Source organism: Melozone crissalis, unplaced genomic scaffold (genome assembly GCF_028551555.1).
Source record: "Melozone crissalis strain CALT ecotype California unplaced genomic scaffold, PUWL_Pcris_2 ptg000019l_1, whole genome shotgun sequence".
Classification (NCBI taxonomy): Eukaryota; Metazoa; Chordata; class Aves; order Passeriformes; family Passerellidae; genus Melozone; species Melozone crissalis.
The window spans coordinates 3,495,619-3,515,840 of NW_026535797.1; the positions used below are offsets into that span (position 1 = coordinate 3,495,619).

The 20,222-nt window shown below is 47.3% G+C and overlaps 1 protein-coding gene across 1 annotated transcript in view; it reads right to left on the minus strand.

The window, feature by feature from the left end:
* Positions 1 to 1,166: 1,166 nt before the first annotated feature.
* The window catches only part of LHPP (phospholysine phosphohistidine inorganic pyrophosphate phosphatase), a 72,507-nt gene continuing 53,451 nt past the window's right edge, over positions 1,167 to 20,222 (minus strand). Inside the window, exon 7 of the mRNA XM_054277050.1 lies at positions 1,167 to 1,885. Within this exon, the coding sequence (XP_054133025.1) occupies positions 1,795 to 1,885 (91 nt within the window). The 3' untranslated portion in view covers positions 1,167 to 1,794. The remainder of the gene's footprint in view (positions 1,886 to 20,222) is intronic.

A 20,222-nucleotide genomic window follows, 5' to 3' on the forward strand; every position in this document is an offset into this window, starting at 1 on the left:
CATCTTCAGCTGTTGGGACTGCTGGAAACAGAGCTGGAATTATCCTGTACCTCCTGCTTGCAGATGCAGAGAGCAGTGGCTGAATGCAGTGGCCAGCACATGCTGCCTGAGAGTATGGATATATATTAAATATATGTAACACAAACACAATTACATTATTTCCATGGTCCCCTGGAGATCTGGGGCAGGTTGACACCCAAATAGTCTTGCCCAAAGCCCAAGAGGGTACAGAGCTGCTGATGTGTTGATTAAAAGGTGACTTTTGCCTCTACAAGGTGACCCTTGCAGACACTACCACATGTCAGTGAGGGTGGGCAGAGGACTTGATGGAATATTTTAATTTTTTGACCCATCTTGAGCCCCTTCCATGCTCTTGCCAGGTGCAGCATGGCCAGGTGTTCCCACACATGCTGCAACAGCTGCACTGCAAAACTGACAGGGGGAGAAACCAAAATCCCAGGGGAAGGGCTGCAGTGCCTGGAGGCAGGGAGCAGCTCCTTTTAGAAATCCTTATTCTGATTAGCAAAAAAAGGCAAATCTCATGCCTGTCCTGGCAGCAGGAGGGGGCTGAGCTGGAGCAGCAGATTGTCAGCAGGCATGTGGGGCAGGATCAGGCCCAGGGGATGTTCAGTGAGTACAGAATCCTGGAATCCCTCAATGGTTTGGGCTGGAAGGGACCTTAAAGCTCAGCCTACTCCACCCCTGCCATGGGCAGACACACCTTCCACTGTCCCAGGCTGCTCCCAGCCCCATCCAACCTGGCCTTGGGCACTGCCAGGAATGAAGCAGCCCCAGCTTCTCTGGGCAAACTGTGCCAGGGTCTCCCCACCCTCACAGGGAGCAATTTCTTCCCAATATCCAATCTAAACCTGCCCTTTTGAAGCTGTTCCCCCTTGTTCTATCACTACATGCCCTTGTGAAAAGTTAATTTTCAGCTGGAGCAGTGTCTGACTCAGCCCAGACAGCTCAGGGACTGCACATCCAGGGTTTTGATGGGGAAAGGCCTCCAACACAGGCTGCTCATAAACCCCCCCCTGCAGAGGGAAGGCAGAGACCATCAGTCCCATGGCCTTTTCCAGCTTTTCCAGGCAGGGAAAAGCATTTCAGGTCCTGTAACACCTCTGCCAGTGCTGACCCAACTGAACACAATGACAAACCAGGCCAGATCCAAAGGACAGGGTTTATTCCTGACAGGATGGGGCAGTTATTCCCTAATGTGTTACTGATTCCTGTGCCCCCTCCTGGGGCTGCTCCAGACAGGCTGGTCCTGGCAGAACCACAGCTCCTGCATTGCCAGGGCACGTGGGGCTGTCCCCTCCTCAGGGCTTTTGTGCCACCTGAGGCACACACAGGAGCTTGGTGGCCTCCATCAGCCCCCAAGGACATCCCCCATCCCACACAGCCACCCCAAAAGGCACAGGACATGGGGGTTAAACAGGTAAATCCATTCAGGAAGGGGTGCCCAGGCTCCCTGTTTCCCACCTCCCCAATGTGAGCAAAGATAAAAAAGGGGGAACAGCCCCCCAGCATCACCCAGAGGAGGCTGAGGCCCCTCACAGGCACCAAGGGCAGGGCATTCAAGACTTGCCAGTGGACAGCAGGCTTGGTGTTCCCTTGGATGGGAGGTTCAGTAGATCATTTTAGTAGCATCATGTGAAATATTTCAGAAGGTGGGTGCCCACCACCCTGGACAAGGCTGGGCTGGGTTCATTCAGGTAAGATGGAGGTGGGAGAGGATGAAGTGGATCCATGGAGGGGCTGCATGTGAGGCCTCACCCCTGCTCCTGCTGGGATTTACATCTCCTGGAGGATGATGTCCACAGCCTCAGCCAGGTTGTTCACGTAGGCATCAGGCTTCACCTCGGGGTGGTTTTCATCGGACGGCCTGGAAGGAGACAGAGGGGCACAGCTGAGCAACGGCAGGATGCCAAAGAGCCCCCATGTCCCATGTCATCCTGCTGCCCACAGAGCCCAGGCAGAGCCAATGGAGCACCCCTGAGGTTCACAGAATTCACAGAATTTCTAGGTTGGAAAAGACCTTCAAGATCATCGAGTCCAGCCCAGCCCCAACCCCTCAACTGAACCCTGGCATCCAGTGCCACCTCCAGGCTTTGTTAAACACACCCAGGGATGGGGACTGCACCACCTCCCTGGGCAGCCATTCCAGAGCTTTATCACCCTTTCTGTGAAAAACTTTTTCCTGCTATCCAACCTGTATTTCCCTTGAGGCTGTGTGCTCTGGTTGTGTCAGTGCTGCTGGAGCAGGAGCCCAGCCCCAGCTGAGCACAGGCACCTTTCAGGAGCTGTGAGAGTGATGGGGGCACCCCTGAGTCTCCTTTTCTCCAGGCTGAGCACCCCCAGCTCCCTCAGGGGCTCCTCGCAGGATTTGTGTTCCCAGCCCCTCTGGATGTGCTCAGTGTCCCAAGGTCCTTCCCAAGCTGAGGGGCCAGAGCTGGGCACAGCACTCCAGGTGTGCCCTCACAGTGCCAGGGACAGGGGCACAGTGACCTCTCTGCTTCTCTGGCCACTCTATTCCTGACTCACATTCCTCCCTCTTCTGTTTGCTTTTCCCCTTTCTCTCTCCCACACCCAGATTTTTCCCACATGCCCAGGTGGATCCAATGTCCTTTGTGCAAATGAGCTCGGCAAAACTTTGCAAAACCTCAATTGGAAGAGAATTTCCAATTAGTTAATTAACTAATCCAAGTCAATGCACTGCACTTTACACGGCATTTCTTCATCCAGGCAACAGCAGCACCAGGCAGGGATTGCTGTAAGGACCTCACTGCAAGCCTGGGACCCTACAAAATTACAAATAATTATTCTCCCAGGTTTTATCTAGAAATAGGCAGAGAAAAGAACTATTCCCTTTCAACCTAGAGACACAGAAAGTCTTCACACCACTTCAGGGAAAAGGAAGGTTCTGCCAGGGTTTAATTTTGCAGGACCACCATCTCTTGCAAACCCAGCAGTGCTGGTTTGAAACACCATGAGAGGAAGGTTCAGCCTCACCCTCCACCAAGTCACCACCCCAAAGCAGAGTGACTTGAAGCCATTTTTTGCCAATAGTTAATTAGCAGCGCTGGCCTAACGAGGCACAGCTGCACAATCCCATTTTGCTGATTTAGCAGCACTGCTGCTGGGGAGGGGGCAGATGTGGGAGGCAGAAATTTTCCAAACCTCATGGTCCTGTTATGGCTCTTGGGCTGAGAAACCCAACAGCTGCTGAAGGGAAAACATATGTACTTTATATACTTAATAACCTTCCTCTGGGAGAGAGATGGGAGCCCAAATGTCCACCTCCCACCTCTCCTGCTCCCTGGGAAGGGCAAACCTTTATTTAGCACAGTCTCTCCGTGGGGAAGATGCATTTCCCACCGGATGCAGGGGAGGCACAGAGATGATTATTATTATTATTAATGATGTGCAGGATTTGGTGAGCACTTGTCTGTACAAGCACCAAATCACAATCACTTCTTCTGTCCCAGCACTGAAGTTCCCCAGGGCTGTTTCCTTCCTGCTCTTTTCTCAGCCCTGCTCCTCACAAAGGCATGGCCTCTTCTGGAAGCCCACACTGTGTGCTTGAGGCTCTGCTTGCTGCAAAGTTGGGCTATGAACTAGAAAAAATGAAATATTTTTGTATTTTCAGCCGATATTCATCTTTCCTTGTGTCACCTGCAAAGCCATGCTCAGCATCAGGCTCCAGGAAGCAAACTCTGCATCTTATTTAAAGGGTGGATGGGTCTTTCTTTAAATATCCCAATTCCATCTTGTTACAGGGCTAGGGAGCAATGAGAATAATTATTACGATGTTTTTTAGGTTTTTCTCAACTGAAAAAGCATTTGCTGATGGAGAAAAGCCTTCACACATAAAGCCAGTAAAAATCCAGTGTGTACCCATCCCTTCAGTGGTAATTACTGCTCACTCTTGATTTAACCAAGTGGCTTTGATGAACACAAAAATAACTATGGGCATACTGTAAAATATCAATTTCTTGTCACTAATCCCTAATTTGAGCGGAGAACTAAAAAAAGCAACGAACAAAACTTCTCTTTGCATTTTACAATGAAAAATGTTCCTTTCCTAGATTACACATTAGGAGAAAATTCTAAGAACTGCCTGAAATGAATGCTTCTATGAGAAATTTTCAATTACACAGCACTCTTTGATCTATTAAAAGGATTTTGTGATTAATATCTGTGCTGACTACACAGAAATCCATCTGTAACTCAGCTGCTAAATGCCAGTCATCAGGGAAAAGTCCTGTACACACTTAATGGGTGCTGTGAAAAGGGCGTGTGTGTATGTATATATAAATATATTAAAATATATAAAATATATATTTTATATATATTTTATATATATATATTAATATATTAAAATATATAATATAGAATATATATTTAATACATATAATATATTTATTTATATATATAATATATGTATATATATATAAATATATATATATAATTATATATATATATAATTATATATATAATTATATATTTTTTTACCCATTTGCCCAAATACCACGGGATCACATCACACTCCTGGCTCCACTGAAGTCAATATTAAAACACAATAAATAAAGTTGTCTGAACTCTGCAGGAAAGCAGAGTGCTGGATTAAACACACTTCCTTGCTCCGCTGCCTTTCCCTAGGGCTGTGTGTGGGGCTTTTGTCCCTGTCAGTGCCACCACAATCCCTGTTTCATGTGGCCCCTTCCTTTGTCTCACAGGCATTTTGTGGCTCACAAAACCAGCCAAGGGATGGGTTTGCTCCCTGCTCTGGCTCAGGGCTGCTCTTGAAGCATCCAAAGAAAGGGAACTGCAAGCAACAACCCCCAAACTCTAATGCCAAGAAACAAAGCTCCAAATGCAGCACAACAACTCAGGAGCCCAAATCTGGGTGCCAGAAGAGAGGCAAAAGAGAGAGCTGTGCCATAAAACCTCTGGGCAAACCCAAATGCAGGATGAGCCCTTATTCTGCTGTCCAGAGGGAGCAGAGACCATGGTTCTACACCAGCCTCTTCCCTGGGGAATTTGGGCTTTTTCCTAAGAGAAACACCAGCCACAGGGAGTTTTAAGAAGCCCTGAGGTGAAGCAGTGCCCTGGAGCTCTGCCCTGATGTCCTGGGCATTGCTTTGGTGGGTGGACAAGGGCACTGGGTGCAGGTGGAAGCTTGAGCCAAGAGCAGATTTTGGTCTCACGGGTCCAGCTCAGTTTCTCTCTCAGTGACAAGAACCCCATGGAACTGCAGGTCACAGAACTGACAGTGAAGGTTACACCTTTTAATACTTTCTTCTTTCACATTCCAGAAATAAATAATAATAATAATAAAATCTAAAAATATCTTTAATTTGCTAGGTCAGTTGAAGAAGTTAGCATTGAGCTAACTTTAGGACCGACTCCTTCCGATATTTTTTCTCATATGGGGCTCTGGTTACAGAGAAGAGCATAAATCAAAATGACAGAAAATTATATACTGCAGCTGAACATGGAGCTGTCAGCACTGCTGGCCAGTGCACAAACTTGCTTGTGAAAAATCAACTACAGCCTTGGGAAACACTCTCTTCCATAAAGCAGGACTCATTTTTCCACGAAGAGTGGCTGAGCACCAGGGCCTGGAAGCGCACAGTATTTCCCAGACCAAACTGGCCATGGCACTGTGAATGTGACACTTCTGCACTGCCTTTGGTGCCCACCTTGCTGGCAGGGAATGGAGTGGGTTAGCACAGGATGCCTCTGAAAGCCAGGGTGGTCCTTATGGGCACACAGGGTGATGTTAGGAGAAGAAAAGCCACCCAAAAGGACCAGAGCACATGAACAATATGAGCCATTTTTAACATGATGCAGCTCAAACAGTGGTCCTGTGTCCATCAAACGCTCCTCAGGCGATGCCTGAACATCCTCCTCTCCCAGGCGTTATTTATCACTGTCAGGGCTGCAGCAGCTCTGTGGCCCCTGTGCCCTGAGCCAGACCCTCAGCCCACACTAAACTGGTTAGTTCAGATCAGTGCTGCACCTGGAGACATCAGGGAGGAGCAGAAAATTGGCTCTGCAGTTTTAACTCTTCACCTGGGAAGAGAAGCTCCAGTTATCAGGGAAGCTCCAGTATCAGAGCTGCTGCCTGCCAGAAAATGATGGCTTCCTCCTGCTGAAGCATGCAACCAAACTGTACAGGGCTGGTTTAAAAAATCAGCTCCTGCACAAAGAAGGTTCATTTACTGTGTGGCTCAGATTTGCACTGTTCTGACAGGGTGGATTCCATGCCTAGACTCAGCATCAGGAATGGTCTTGAGTTGTCCCAACTTCTGGGCAATTTTCTGGGATGGCTCTCCCAGCTGCAGCTGAGCTCTCTGAGGGATGAAGGGATCTATGCTGGCTTGCCTGGTCCTTTCAGGAGCTACTAGGAGTCTTTGAAGCAAATGCAGAGGAAAGATGACCCCAAACCCCAGATTTTGAGTTAATTCTTTTGTTTCCCACAGCAGTTGGGATTCCAGGTGTGGTCTGAGGGCTGGAGAGGATTGGATGGTGCTGCCAGCCAGTTCCAATGGCACTGCCACAGGGAATTACTGCTGGAAAGGGAATTGCACCTGCAGAACATGGGATGTGACTGATTCTCTATGAGCTGGCAGCAAACCATCCCACCAGGAGCTAAGAGGGGATGCCTGAGCTCCAGGCCCTCCCAATGCTGTCCTAGGCACCCTGGAACAGCCTTCTCAGCACCTCTCTGGTGCTCTTCTCCAGCAAAACATGGGGAACAAAAAGGAAACAGCTGGGTTACTGCATGGGCAAAACATTTAACAGATAAAAGGCCAAGTGGATGTGATAGATGAGTAACACCACGATTGACTCTCACAATTAATGGACAAATATAATATACATAGGTTAAGAAAAGTTGTATAGATTTATAGTTATGTTATACCCCTTCCCATGGTTATCAAGGGCCAGCTGGGGTTGGGACACCTGGGAGGGCTGGCTTGTCACTGTGGTGACATCTCACCTCCAGTCAGGATTTGAGGAGATCTCCACCCCTGGACAGTAAAGAAGGAGTCGATGGACAGAACTTTGGGAGGGGTTAAAAGTTAAAAACAGAGAACCTCCATTGTGAGGGGGCTGAGTGCATGGGGAGGAAAATCTTTTGCTCTCGGTGCTGTAACTCTTTTTTTTTATTCAGTCTTCTGTTGTATTTTTGATAAGGTTTAATAAACCTTCCTGAACTATGAAAAGTGAGTAGCTATTTCTCACACAGAGGTAGCTGACATTTGATAGTCATGGTCACACAAACAGCACTGGGATCCAGCTCAGCCTGCTGAAACCTGCCCGAGAGTGAGAGCAGACAGGCATTGATCAACACCTGGTTGGTATCACAGGTTAAAATTAGCTCTGACACAGCCCTTCAGAAACTGGGGTAGGCAGGAAAACACCAAGCAGGGCCAAAGCAAGGCACCAAAGTGAACCTGGAAAAGACAAATGGTCCCACATTGCAGTGCCACAGAGCTGCAGTCATTGCCAAACCTCATCCCAGCTCTGCACCACTTCTGTCACACAGCAAACCCCATCCCACAAGTCACCCTCTGTTGGACCAAGGCATCTCTGGGTCACCATTCAGACTCCCCACCAACAGCACCAATTCCTGCTCCATAAAATGAGATAAAAAAGACTGAGACCGTTTCTCCTGGCAGAATATTCTTCAGGGGCTCTTAGCATGGCTGTAAAACATGCAAGACTGGGTTTAACAAGGTTTTCTTTATGAGGAATGCAAACAGACACTGTAACCTTTGCTGGCTGCTTTGGAAAGATGCAATAATTAAACTTGGTGCCATGAGTGAAACTCTCTTTTTTTTTTCTTTTGTGAAACTTGCAATTTAATCAGTTTGGCACTGAAAACCCAGATAAATCACAATGACTGACAGGTCCCTGATGGACAGCTGAGGGATGGTTGTAAAGCACATTTCCTGATCATACAATTAGAGAAAAACCTGCACCAAAGTCAGTAACAGCACCCAGGGCTGGAGCAGCTCCCAGAACTCCAGGAAACCCATACCTGGACCCTCTCATATCATGGGAAGACCCCCGAGATAGGAAGAGGCTTTTGTGGTTAAAAGACTGGATTTGGAGAGCTCCAAGCAAAGCAAACCTGCGTCAGAGCAAACCAGCATCCTCCACTCCTCCTCTCTTACCTCCCACTAATTGTGTTTAATTGTGACTCATTTAAATTCAAGCATCCACAAACGGGTGGAAATTACAGCCAAATTGTTTGCTAACACCTGAAGGAAGTCTGTGGGCTTGTGACTTAATTGCTCCCATTTCTGTTAAACTGCTGCAGTTTTAACTGAGCAGAATAAACCAGATTAAGTCCAACACTTCTCCAGGTAATACATCTCAACACGTGGGCAATACTAAGATTGAGGGCATAGGGAGTTATCCTTCTGCATAAAATAAAATAAAATAAAATAAAATAAAATAAAATAAAATAAAATAAAATAAAATAGCCAAGTGCTAGAAATCACAGGATCCTGGATCGGTTTGTGTTAAAAAGGACCTTAAAGATATCTCTGCCATGGGCAGGGACACCTTCCACTGTCCCAGGCTGCTCCCAGCCCCAATGTCCAGCCTGGCCTTGGACATTTCCAGTCCAGGAGCAGCCACAGCTGCTCTGGGCACCCTGTGCCAGGGCCTGCCCACCCTCACAGGGAACAATTCCATCCCAAAATCCCATCCAACCCTGCCCTCTGGCAGTGAGAAGCTGTTCCCCCTCATTCTGTCACTCCATGCCCCATCCAAATTCCCTCTCCAGGTCTCCTGCAGCCCCTTTAGGCACTGGAAAGTTGCCATCCTCCAGCATTTTGTTTTTCTGAATTTTAATACATTTCTTGGGGTGAGCACTTGTACTTTTCAAACATACATGTGCTGAAAATTGAATTAGAAGTGTTTAATTGGAATTTGTTAGTTTGTAATCAGTTGGCTGCATGCAGATGCTCTAACCAAAGCTCTCAGATAGACAATTCCAGAAATAACTGCTCAGAAGAAGGTGCTGAGAGCACTGGTAGGGCTAAAAGAAATACATGAGGGGTGCCTGGTGTCCCTGCTGCACTCTGCTCTAACAGGTTTTCCACCAGGTCTTTTTAAACTGCCAATATCTGGTGCAGGACATCACTTTGGGAAGCAAGGAAGAGGTTGGAAATGGGGATTGTAACCACAGGTTTGAAGAGGTTCAGGGACAACAAGTGGGACTTTGTCAAAATGAAGAAGTTAAATGAGCAGAGGTGAGAGAACAGATCAGGAGCTAGAGGCTGGCAGGAGCCAAATTCCCTGGTTTCACATAAAAACTTGGGAGAGAGCACAAGTATTTCCCATAGTTCTCTCCACAGGCATGCCATTTACTCGTGGTGATTGCAAATTAACCCTTGAGGAACCCCAGTTCCTGGCATCTCTGCAGGATTCAGTGCACCCTGCAATCTGAGCACACAGAGCTGAGGAAGATCTGATGGCAGCTGCTTCCCTCCACCCATCCCTCTTTATTTTCTCTCTCAGGAAACCCAGCACATGTGAACATGCCAGATTAAAAGCTCTGGAGAACAAAAGTCCTGACAGTCTGTGCAGAGGATATATACACATCTACACAGTAAGAAACAGGGACAGAGGAAGGCAGAGTGGTGATGGGAAGACGTGCTGTGAAGTGCTGCTGTTGGGACAGAGGGTACTCCTGCCTAAATGCTCTCATGTCATTACACCAGAGCCCGAGATTTTATCAGTGCTGACTTCTTTCCCTTACCTCCAAAACCCCTCATGGAAAGTGAAGCTGGTCTGAACAAATATTTAAACAAGCACAGCACTGGTGTTCCGGCAGCTGGGCAGCAATTTTCCTGTCAGAACTGCACAGCTCTCTCATCTTGCACAGCCAGAGCACTTCAGCAGGGGCCAGGCATTAAAAGTGTGCATACCAGCACTGTGGTGGAGGAGAGGGAGCAGCACACATGCCTGATCTGGTTTTGGACTGGTTTCCAGCCTGCTAATCCCAAAACAGCTGCACACGTGTCCTGGGAACAGCTGGCAGGGCAGGGAGAGCTGGAACCTGCTGGGCACAGGATGGGGGACACCCAGTCAGTCCCTTCTGCCTCAAGGGGCTCTGTCCCTTCTCCTCTGCCCACAATCCAGGGATCCTGTGGGCTCTGAGATGGTGAGGTCCCATCAAGCCTGAATCCAAAGGTGAAGCCATCATGGCTCCATGCTGGGTGGTGCATGCTGGGTTGGAAGACACAGGTGGAAGGGAGTTACGGCATCAGGAACTGCCATGCTCAGCCCCATGGAAACCACTGCAATCCATCTCACACAGTGATGGAGTGCACTGGCAATATCTGTTCAATGTACTCAATGTTAGGCCAACCAGAACAGCCAGAGGAAACACAAACATCTGAGAGCACAAAATGCTCCTGCTACTGCAGAGCTGAACATTCACCCTCAGCCACCTGAGGCTTCCCATCAGGCTGGCCCAGACCCATTTCACACAGAGCTGTCTGTCCAATATCAAGATGCTCTGCCCAGGGTGGTCACCTGGACCTCTCCAGGAGCCTCCTGCTCTGGACAGACAGGAAAGGGGAAAGGGGAAAGGGAAAAGTACACACAGAACCACAGAATCCCTTAGGTTGAACCTAACCAAGAACCACAGAATCAAAAGGCCTCTGAAATCACTGAGTCCAACTGTGCCCCCAGCACTGCCAAGGCCAGCACTGCCCCATGTCACCAAGTAACACATCTACGGGTCCTTTAAACCCCTCCAGGGGTGGGGATTCCAACCCTGCCCTGGGCAGCCCCTTCCAATGTGTAACCACTCTTTCCATGGAGAAATTCCTCCTGATGTCCACCCTGAGCTCCCCTGGCCCAGCCTGAGGCCATTCCCTCTCCTCCTGTCCCTGTTCCCTCCTGGCAGGAGCTGTGCAGAGCCACAGGGTCCCCCTGAGCCTCCTTTGCTCCAGCCTGAGCCCTTTCCCAGCTCCCTCAGCTGCTCCTCATGGGACTCGTGCTCCAGCCCCTTCACCAGCTTTCTTCCCCCTACTTATTCATCCCATGTTCATCCCAGTTTCTAAGATAACAAGTCTGGATAGGAAATAACCTCTGGAAGAGATGATTCTTTTCCCTACTGACTCTATTCAAACCAGATGACAAGCTCATACCCCAGAGCCAGTTCTTGGACAGCCAGAGCTAGGGTTAGGTGTAAAGAATCTAACTTTTCATAGAATATAGATAAAGCTGAGTGAGATAAATCCAACCCCTTGTTGGAAATGAGCCATGAATGCCAGCCATGAATGCAATGATCCCCTGGCTGGCCTGGGTGCACTGGGGGACCAGGAGCTCTCAGTGCACATGTGGATGCACCCAGTGCTGCAGAGCAAGCACAGCACAGCTGTTTCCAATAAAAGCAAAGCCTCCCTCTCCCCCTCAAAAGTGAAACAAGCACTTTTGCTTGTTTTCTGAGAAAATCTGAGAATTGCCCCTGCTCTGCCAAACTATCCACTCTAACAGGGTGTTTCCAAGCACCCTGAGACTCAGCTCTGCCTGCTTGGATTAATTATTGATGACCTGCTTGGCTTTGTCAGATGACCTTACTCAATTCAGTAGAAAATAATTTTAAACGCCCCTGAGAAAGAATTTGGACATAAATATTTGCTTTGTGCATACACACAAACAGATGTGCATCTTAAATGGAGCTGATGCATTAGCTATTAATCAGATTTAATATCACACAGGAGTGAGAAAGATTAATTTCAAGGGTTCAATGTAAAGCTCAGTGGTGCTCAGACATCTTACTCTGGTAGATACTTTTAAAGACCTTAGCCTAAGAGAATATTTCATTGCTTTCCTTTAATAGATCACTTACAAAATCCCTGTGAAAGGTGTAAAATGAAAGCTGGCTTCCACATTTGCAAAGCATCTCACGGAGATTTAAGTCACAGAACTCTGGCAGATGCAGATTCTAGCAAAAAAGGAGCTTTGCAGATTATAAAAGAAAGAAGCCTTAATTTAAGGTTTTAAATGCTGTTTGGAGAAGTTAAGACTTAAAAAATCTTAGGCCAGATTGGCACTGATAATGCAACTCTAGAGACAAGACACTCCAAGTTACAGCTTTAAAAGACTGTTTCTCACCAAAGAAGAATTTGAGCTACCCTAAGGAGAATAATATTTGTCTCCAGATGCTGCTCACTAAATCAGCTTTAATTTTAAATGAGAATGAAACTATGAGCTATCTGTGCCACTCCCAGGAAACCCAAGCAGACAGACATGCAGCCAGTTCTGCTTCCAAAGGGCAGGAACAGCCAATTCACACACGTGTGGGGAGCCAGCACCACCCTGCTCCAAAACCCTTCTCACGTGGGAAGCCAGAAAAGCACCTACACAGGAAAATTAAGGCAAAATTTATATTTTTGTCTGCAAAATTGTTCGGCCTGGACAAGGCAACGGCATGGGGTCTGTCTGACTTCTCTTCCCAGACCAGATTCCAGATAGGAAAATTGCATCCAACCTCACTCAAGGATGTCAGGAACACTAAATGTGCTCATGCTGAACTGATATAACAAAAGGGAATATGTATTTGGGCTAAACCCCAAGAGTTCTGCCTTGGCTTGGAGTCAGTGCATGATTGATGCCCTCTGGGAGGGCTCAGAGACACCTGAGCATGCAGAGCCACCCAAATACCTCAGCCCCGCTCCTCAGAAACTCCTGCCCCTTCTAAATCAGAAACTTTACTAAAGTTATTCCAAGTTATGGCTCATTTGCTTAAGCAACTCTGTAATTGAGATCTTCACAATCTTCTCTTTGGAAGTTTGCATGGCGTGAATGTCTGCCTGCCTTCCTTTCCATGACCACAGTGCCAAGGAAATGAAACTTCATTTGCTTGGGAGATACATTTACCAATATCTGGAAGTGTTCCAGAGGCTTGGAACAACCTGGGACAGTGGAAGGTGTCCCTGTCCATGGCAGGGGTGGCACTGGGTGGGTTTTAAGGTCCCTTGCAATCTAAACTATTCCATGATTCTATGAAGTGATAGAGCTGGCCAGGTTTGCTTTTTGCTTCATTTCACAGATGAAAAAGCCCAGATTTGCTGAGCTGTTGAGCAGGTAATGAAGGGAACTTTGTGCCTGCAGCCTCCAGGGTACTGAGTGGGGTCGCTGGGGTGTAAGACCCTAAACCCAGCAGAAAACAACACAGCTCTGTATGGAGCAGCACAGCCAGCCCACACTGGATCCCTTTCATTTTTTACCTGGCAATGGGGACCTTCCCTGCAGAGGAAGGCAGGATGTCCTCAGCAGATGGGGCTCACAATGTGGGAAGCTGCTCACAGGATGAGGACAGGCCAGGCTCACGGGCCGCGCTTCGCCCAAGGATCCCAGGGCTCCCTGGAGCACTGCAGGGAATGTGCAGAGCTGCTGCCCTGGAAACACCAGCGCTGCATGGATGGCTCTGGGCTCCTCCTGCTGCTGCTCCTGGCTCCCCTCCACCCCAGCAGGACGCAGGAGGGAGCCTGGGCTGAAGGAAGGCAGCGAGCACATTTTTCAAGGTGTCAAACCACAGCTAGGCTCGTGCTTAAGCATGGATTATGGGAAGTGCACTGAGCTAACAGTGTTAGTGCAGGGATTAAATCCCCACGCTGCTGGCAGCCAGCCCTGGGGCTGGACACAGAGAACAGGCCAAGGGCTGTACCTGCTTCCTTCCAGCTCTGACTTCCAGGGTCCCACTGGCTGTGTGCTCGGTGCAGGCCCAGAGCCAAGCCCTGGCTGAAGCCTTCCAGGAGTTTTGTCATGTCAACGGAGATTTTGCTGCATGTTGTCAAAGAGAGATAATCCCCAAATTTGCAACAATTGAGTGATGAATATTTGGGTTTGGGATGCTTGGTTTCAGTTCAGGGAGTTGCACAGTTGCACAGGTTCAGTCTGTGTCCTGTGCTAACTGGCACATCCTCCAGCATCATTTTCTCTGTCAGTCCCTTCCACCTTCATAAATACAATGGTTAATACTATGGCCACTTCCAAACAGCTTTTTTATATTAGTTTTTGTGGGACTTACTGGGCATTTCCCACAGCAGGTTATTGCTGGCTGTTATCACACAGCAAACCACAGCCTGGAACCACAAAATCATCCAGCAGGATGAGTTTGTACCACACCTGGCACACCCAGAACAGCACCAGGCACCACTGCTGCCTCCAAACCCTGCCACATTCACCCTTGTAGAGCTGAGGTGGTTTCTGGGTCAGCTCTTCATGAGCTCCAAGACCCAGATCAGCTGTGCAAGGTGTCCAGGAGGGCTGGGAATGAAAGGGGGACCCAGGGGCTTCTCCACCTCCAGGGCAGCTGGCAAGGCTTTCCCATTTCTTAGGATCAGACTGAACTTGGGACATTTCTTAACCATGAAATCAATAAAAAGGACTCAACAGCTTTAGAACAGAGGAGGAAAAACCCCAAACAAACAAAAGCAGTGGCATGGTAACTGCTTCACCTTCTTGGTATCTGCAGTATTTGCTTTTATCTGAGCATTGTGGTTGAGACCAGTTTCCTCCCTTTGCATCAGCTTCAAGTGAAGACTGATCCTTTGTAGAATGAACAGCCCATAATGAACAGCCCAGAATGCTGGTTTTAGCTGTGCTTCTGTAACCCAACCTGGCCTGAATGAAGTCTATTTACATACCATGCTCAATACCTTTGAGAAAATCTAATACTTAAAATACTTCAAAGGTCTACTTTGTACTGGAGGTGGGACAGCCAAGGCTGTGGTGTGCACATATTGCTAAATTCCAAAGGCATTTCAGGGTGGAGATATTTGTCTGTGGAGTTAAAAACAACCCAACAATAAGCCAGTCCCCTTCAAATTGCATTCAAAGCAGCACAGAGCAATCTGTGGAGGGCTGATCAATCCTCTGAGGTTTTTTCTCAGTCTAAAATGAAGCAGTCAGTGGCTTGGGGGTGTTTGCTATATAAAATATATAAAAATATAATAAAGAATTTTTTGAAACAAACCACCCAAGCCCTTGTGTGGAAAGGGCTTTAGTACATCACAAAGGAAGAGACTTAATCAAGTAAAACATTAAAGGAAATGTTCTAACTTACAGCACTATACATTAATGCTCAACAATGAAAAGAGTTGAACTGCCTGTTGCTTTCCCACCATAAATTACTACCTGCAGCTAATGGAAAACCTTCCTCCAGACCTGTTTATGAACCTCACTCTCATTTCATACACTCACATGGATGGAAAAAACAGCAAGGCAGCCTGGAGTTGTCTGAAGGCCCTGCAAATGGGCATGTCCTGAGAAAGCAAGGAACATTTAAAAATACCACACGTGTTTGGTACAAGTTGCTTGAGCAGCTCATCACATATGCAATACTCTGCAGGTTTCATGATTGTTTATATTGAATTTAATAATTAGCTTTAATGTTAAACCACGCTGCCACTCACACACAGCTGTTTCCTCCCCAGGAAAGGACACTTCCTTCTTTTGGGGAGGGAAAAAATATTTACAGAACCATGGAATGGTTTGGGTTGGAAGAGACCTTAAAGACCATGCAGTTCCACCCCAGAGAAAGGGACAGGTGGCTTAAAGGAGGAAGAAAAATTACCCATCAGAGGGATGCAGAAATGCAAGGTGACATTTGGACCTGGGTTTCACTTCTCTGCATCTGGGAGATGCTAGTTAGATACAAACCCAGAACAACAAGCCAGAGTCCCAACCACTTTCCCAAAGGATTAATTAAGGAATCCTCCTCCCAGCCCCCATTCAGAAAAATCTGGCTGGAAACTAAAAGAACCAGCAACTGTTTACCCCATTAGAGCTGTGCAGTATGAAAGGACAGCCTCCTACAGCTCCCCACAACTTGGGGCAAGATAAACATCTTTGTTGTACAGCAAGAGCCTCTCCAGTTTTATTGATGGAGACAGAAAGTGCCAGAGAATGGGAGCTGCTGAATCCAGCCTCTGATTAGCAATTAAGCACTTGGAGAGGGGCAAGGCTCTGGGCACAACGTCCTCCCCAGTGATTCATGGCAAACCTTCTCACATAAATTAGCCATCCCTGTGATTTTAGTGCTTGGGTGTGCTCGTGACAAAGGAGCCTCACAGGGCTCTGTGCAGCCATCAGATCCATCCTTTCTGGTCTGAAAATCTGGGGGAAGGTCCAAGATGGACCTGTGCCCCCCTCACCATGTGTGGACAAGCCCCAGGGTCACAGGGAGCATCCAGGATCCCTTTGGCTGGAACTGCCACCAACACCAAGAATGACATGGGAGACAGGCTGTGCATGGCTCTGTGGAGCTCCCTGAGGCCACAGCAACCTGGCCTAGTGGAAATTGTCCCAGCCCATGGCAGAGGGCTGGAATTAGATGAACTTTAAGGTCCCTTGCAACCCAAACCATTCTGTGGTTCCTTGTGCACCATGGGCTGGGGTCCAGCCTCATGCACCCACCTCCACAGCAATGCTGTGATCTACCCTGGCACATGGAGGAGAGATCAGACCAGGTATTTCCTCTACAAAAGGGGTTACATAAACTCCAAAGGCTGCTCACATCCACAGTCTATGTTCCTAATTGAAATCTGCCAGGAGGCTGGGCTGATGGATCCTCCTGACACGGTGTGCCCAGAGAAATTTACAGAACTCATCTGCTGAGGGCTTGGCTTCCCCACACACCTCCTTCCCCCACGAAAAAACTACAACTGAAAAGTCCTCCTGGTCCTCGGAGGGAGCGCTGGTTTTTATCAGATGCTAACAATGAGTACATCATGAAATCATTTAATAGTTCTCATTAAATGCCTTGCTGGAGAGCAGCCCTGATTTATGGACACTAGGCTGTGGGTATAAATAAAGCTGCAGTTCGCTTGTAACACAGCTGGTCCCGAAAATTAATGTTTTGTTTTCCATAACCTTTGTACTCTCCCCTTCCTCTGCTACTATGGCAAAGCTCAGGGCGTGTAACTCGATCGCTCTGGGGAAGAGCAGACACATCCAAGGGCTCTGCCCTGCCTTGGGATGCAGCTTCCCAGGGGCAGCCCTGCTCCCCAGCTCTCCCTTACACGTGGATGCACCTCCCTGCTTCCAAACACAGCCCTCGGGGGCAGCCCTGCCTCTTGTGCTGGAAGTGCTGGAACAGCCCATCTCCCCGAGCCCAGGTCCAAGAAACGCTGATATATTTAGCACTGCTGCATAACTTTCCATCCTTAGAAGCCCAGTGTTCCTCTTTCTTTCTGTGGCCAGGGAATAGGACAAAAGCCACCCAAACCAGATGTACATCCGTCTCCAGAGCAGAGGAAATGTGAGGCTGCTGTGACACAGGACAGTGGCCAGGACAATTTTTAATGCTTATATTAACTACAGCACCTAATCCTAAGCAAACACTTCATCAGCTGCACAGTGGGTTTTTTTTTAAAAAGACTTTTTAGTCCCAGCACAAGGTGTTCACAGAGAGTGTGACTGAGCACAGGGAAAACTGCACTTCCAGGCCAGGCAGATGTTGAGGAAGCTTAGGAAAAAATCATTTTAAACAAGGATGGGGAGCAGGGCTTTGCAATCATATGGTTTGCAGCTGGAATTTACAGGCATGATAATTTTATAACCCTCTCCTTGCAGGTTTGAAGCAGTGCAATATTCTCAGCTGCTGCAGGGACAGGGCTGCAGGAAACATCCTCCTGCATCTGACAATTTAATGTGGCCCTGAGCCTGCACCCCATGCTGTAAAACAGGCACCGGAGTGCAAATGGGCACTTGAATTACACAGGCATTACAACATGAAGGCTTAAACTTGACCAGTTTACTTCTGCTCGCAGCCAAGGCTGTTATATCTGATTGATTTTATGAGTATATATGAGATTTTCTTCACAAAAGTCACTTTCCAGTGACTTCATGTAGTTCTTTTCTGGTTGAAACCAAGAAAGCTCTTACTCAACCCAGCATTTTTCATGTGTACATAATACATGAGGCTGCAAAATGATTGCAAGAGGAGACTTTCAGGCAGGAGGGCTCAAAGCACTGAGACAGCTGAGAACAAAACAATGAGAAAACCACCTCTAACCATAGCAGGAAATGTGGGAAAGAGTAACTTCTTTTCAAGAGTAATATTTTTACATTTCCACAGACACAGCCCCAGTGCATATTCCAGGCACTAACTGTACAAGGACTCACAATCTGCCCAAAACCAAACCTCAGCTATCATCAAGCTTAGTTCAGCCACATATTTGGCCTCTAAACACAAAGAAATTAAGAGTTTTTCCTTGGGAGGCAATGCAGATTCTGGCAACAGCTATTGAGTTTCAAACATTTGAAAGTAATTGCTAATGCACAAAGAAGCTGGAATTGAGGAGAATTTTCCCCAGGTTGGAGATCAGTGCTGGTTTCCACTCCAGCAGCTATTGAAGTCACTCAGGCTCAGTCCAACATGCCCTACACAGATGTCAGCACTATCCCCAAAACACAGATACTCACAGACACCTACATGCATTTGGAAGTCCATTTTTCTGTAGATGGAGAAAATTTGTATTCAATTACCTTCCTTTAAAATGATACATAAAGCAGGAAGACAACTTGTTACAATAGGAAAAATTTATTGAACTAGTTTCTAGAGTGTATTTATTCGTAATATAAATTTTCACTAGGTGATGGATTTAGATGAATCTGAGCTAAAGATTCTGGCTCTTCTCTCCTACCAGTTCATGTCTTGATAATTAATAAAGATTTCATTTTTTCTGGGAATTTAGTTACATAAAAACACATCAGTTTTGCAGAGTTCATTAACTCCAGGATTTCTGCTATTCCACAAGGTTTCCATGGTTGATTTTGGGCGTTTCCATGGTTGATTTTGGGCTGCTGTAAGTTCCAATACAATTTTTCTTGCCATGAACCTTTCATTTTATTGCTCTTTGGGTTTATGAGAGAGGCTGGGAAGGAACAGAGGACATGGAGAACCCACTGCTGCTTCTGACAGTGGTGTGTGACCTCAGGTACACCACTTGGCCTTTCTTGGTTTCCACAACTGAAAAATGAGAATAACACCTTGCTGCTTTGTGTGAGCACCTCAGAACTTAACTGAAGGAAAAACAGATACAGAAGAGTGAGGTGTTTCCAGACCCTGCAAGACTAGGCAGGGAGAAGATCCAGAGTGACGGATGAATCTGTGGCCAAAAGGAGAATGGATCAGCCACAAACTGTTTGGGATGATGCCCTGGCCAGCTGGGAGCCATAAATGGATTTTGGCATTGACTTCAAGAACTTCAGAGTCTAACCTTCTACATTGCAGGACCTCAGGTGTAAACCAGAAACAGCAGATTTCTGTCTCCCCATTCCCTCTCACAACATGGATTTTGCACCCCTTAAGGACAGGCTGTGTCTCACCTAAGGTGTTAAACTCAGTTTTGGTAGGAACCTGGAGGAAGACTGAAAGGCAGTGAAACAGCCCTGCAAGGAACACAACCAGCAATAAGAAGAAGAGTGAGAGAAAACAAGGAGGAGTTGTTTGTGAGTCAGCATTGAGCCCCTCTGGGCTGAAGCAGCCATGGGGTGTGGGTACAGCAATTTCAGTGATAAATTTGTATATAAACTATGGGATAAACCCTCTGAGCAGCTTCCTCTGACTTGAGTGGGAATTGCTTCCTTGCAGCTGAGAGCAGGATTTGTCTCTCTATGTGTAATGATAAAAAAGAGGAAGAGCCTTCTTAGATGATCATCACAGAAATGATCTTGGGCTTTCTAACACTGATACCAAGAATCCAACTGATAAGCCCCCCTCATGATTGCATTTCTGCCAGAATAAATTTAGAAATTCAGGTTGTTGGCTTGTGTGCAGGAGTGTTTGCACAAAGTTTCTACTGAATGTGTACAAGAAAGCAATGGCCTGACTTCCTTCCATCTCTATCAATGGAATCACAGGATTGTTAAGACTGGAAAAGACCCTGTGCAAACCCAGCAACACATCACGTGCTTCCCCCTGGACAAGGGGTGGCAGCAGCTGCTCCTCAGAGCAGGTCCTTACAGTCACTGCCCTAGTAAGGGAGCTGCTGCCAGGAATTGAAGGTAGCCAGGCTTTCCTTGCTTACTGTAAATATTCTGCAGCCTGTTTCAGTCCTCCACACTGGAAAATGCTCGCTGTTCCCAAGGCAGGGGCAATCCAACTGTGACTGCTTCTTCCAGCTTCCTTTTGGGGCTCTTCTGGGGTTCTCCAGCCCCCAAGGGACCATGACCAG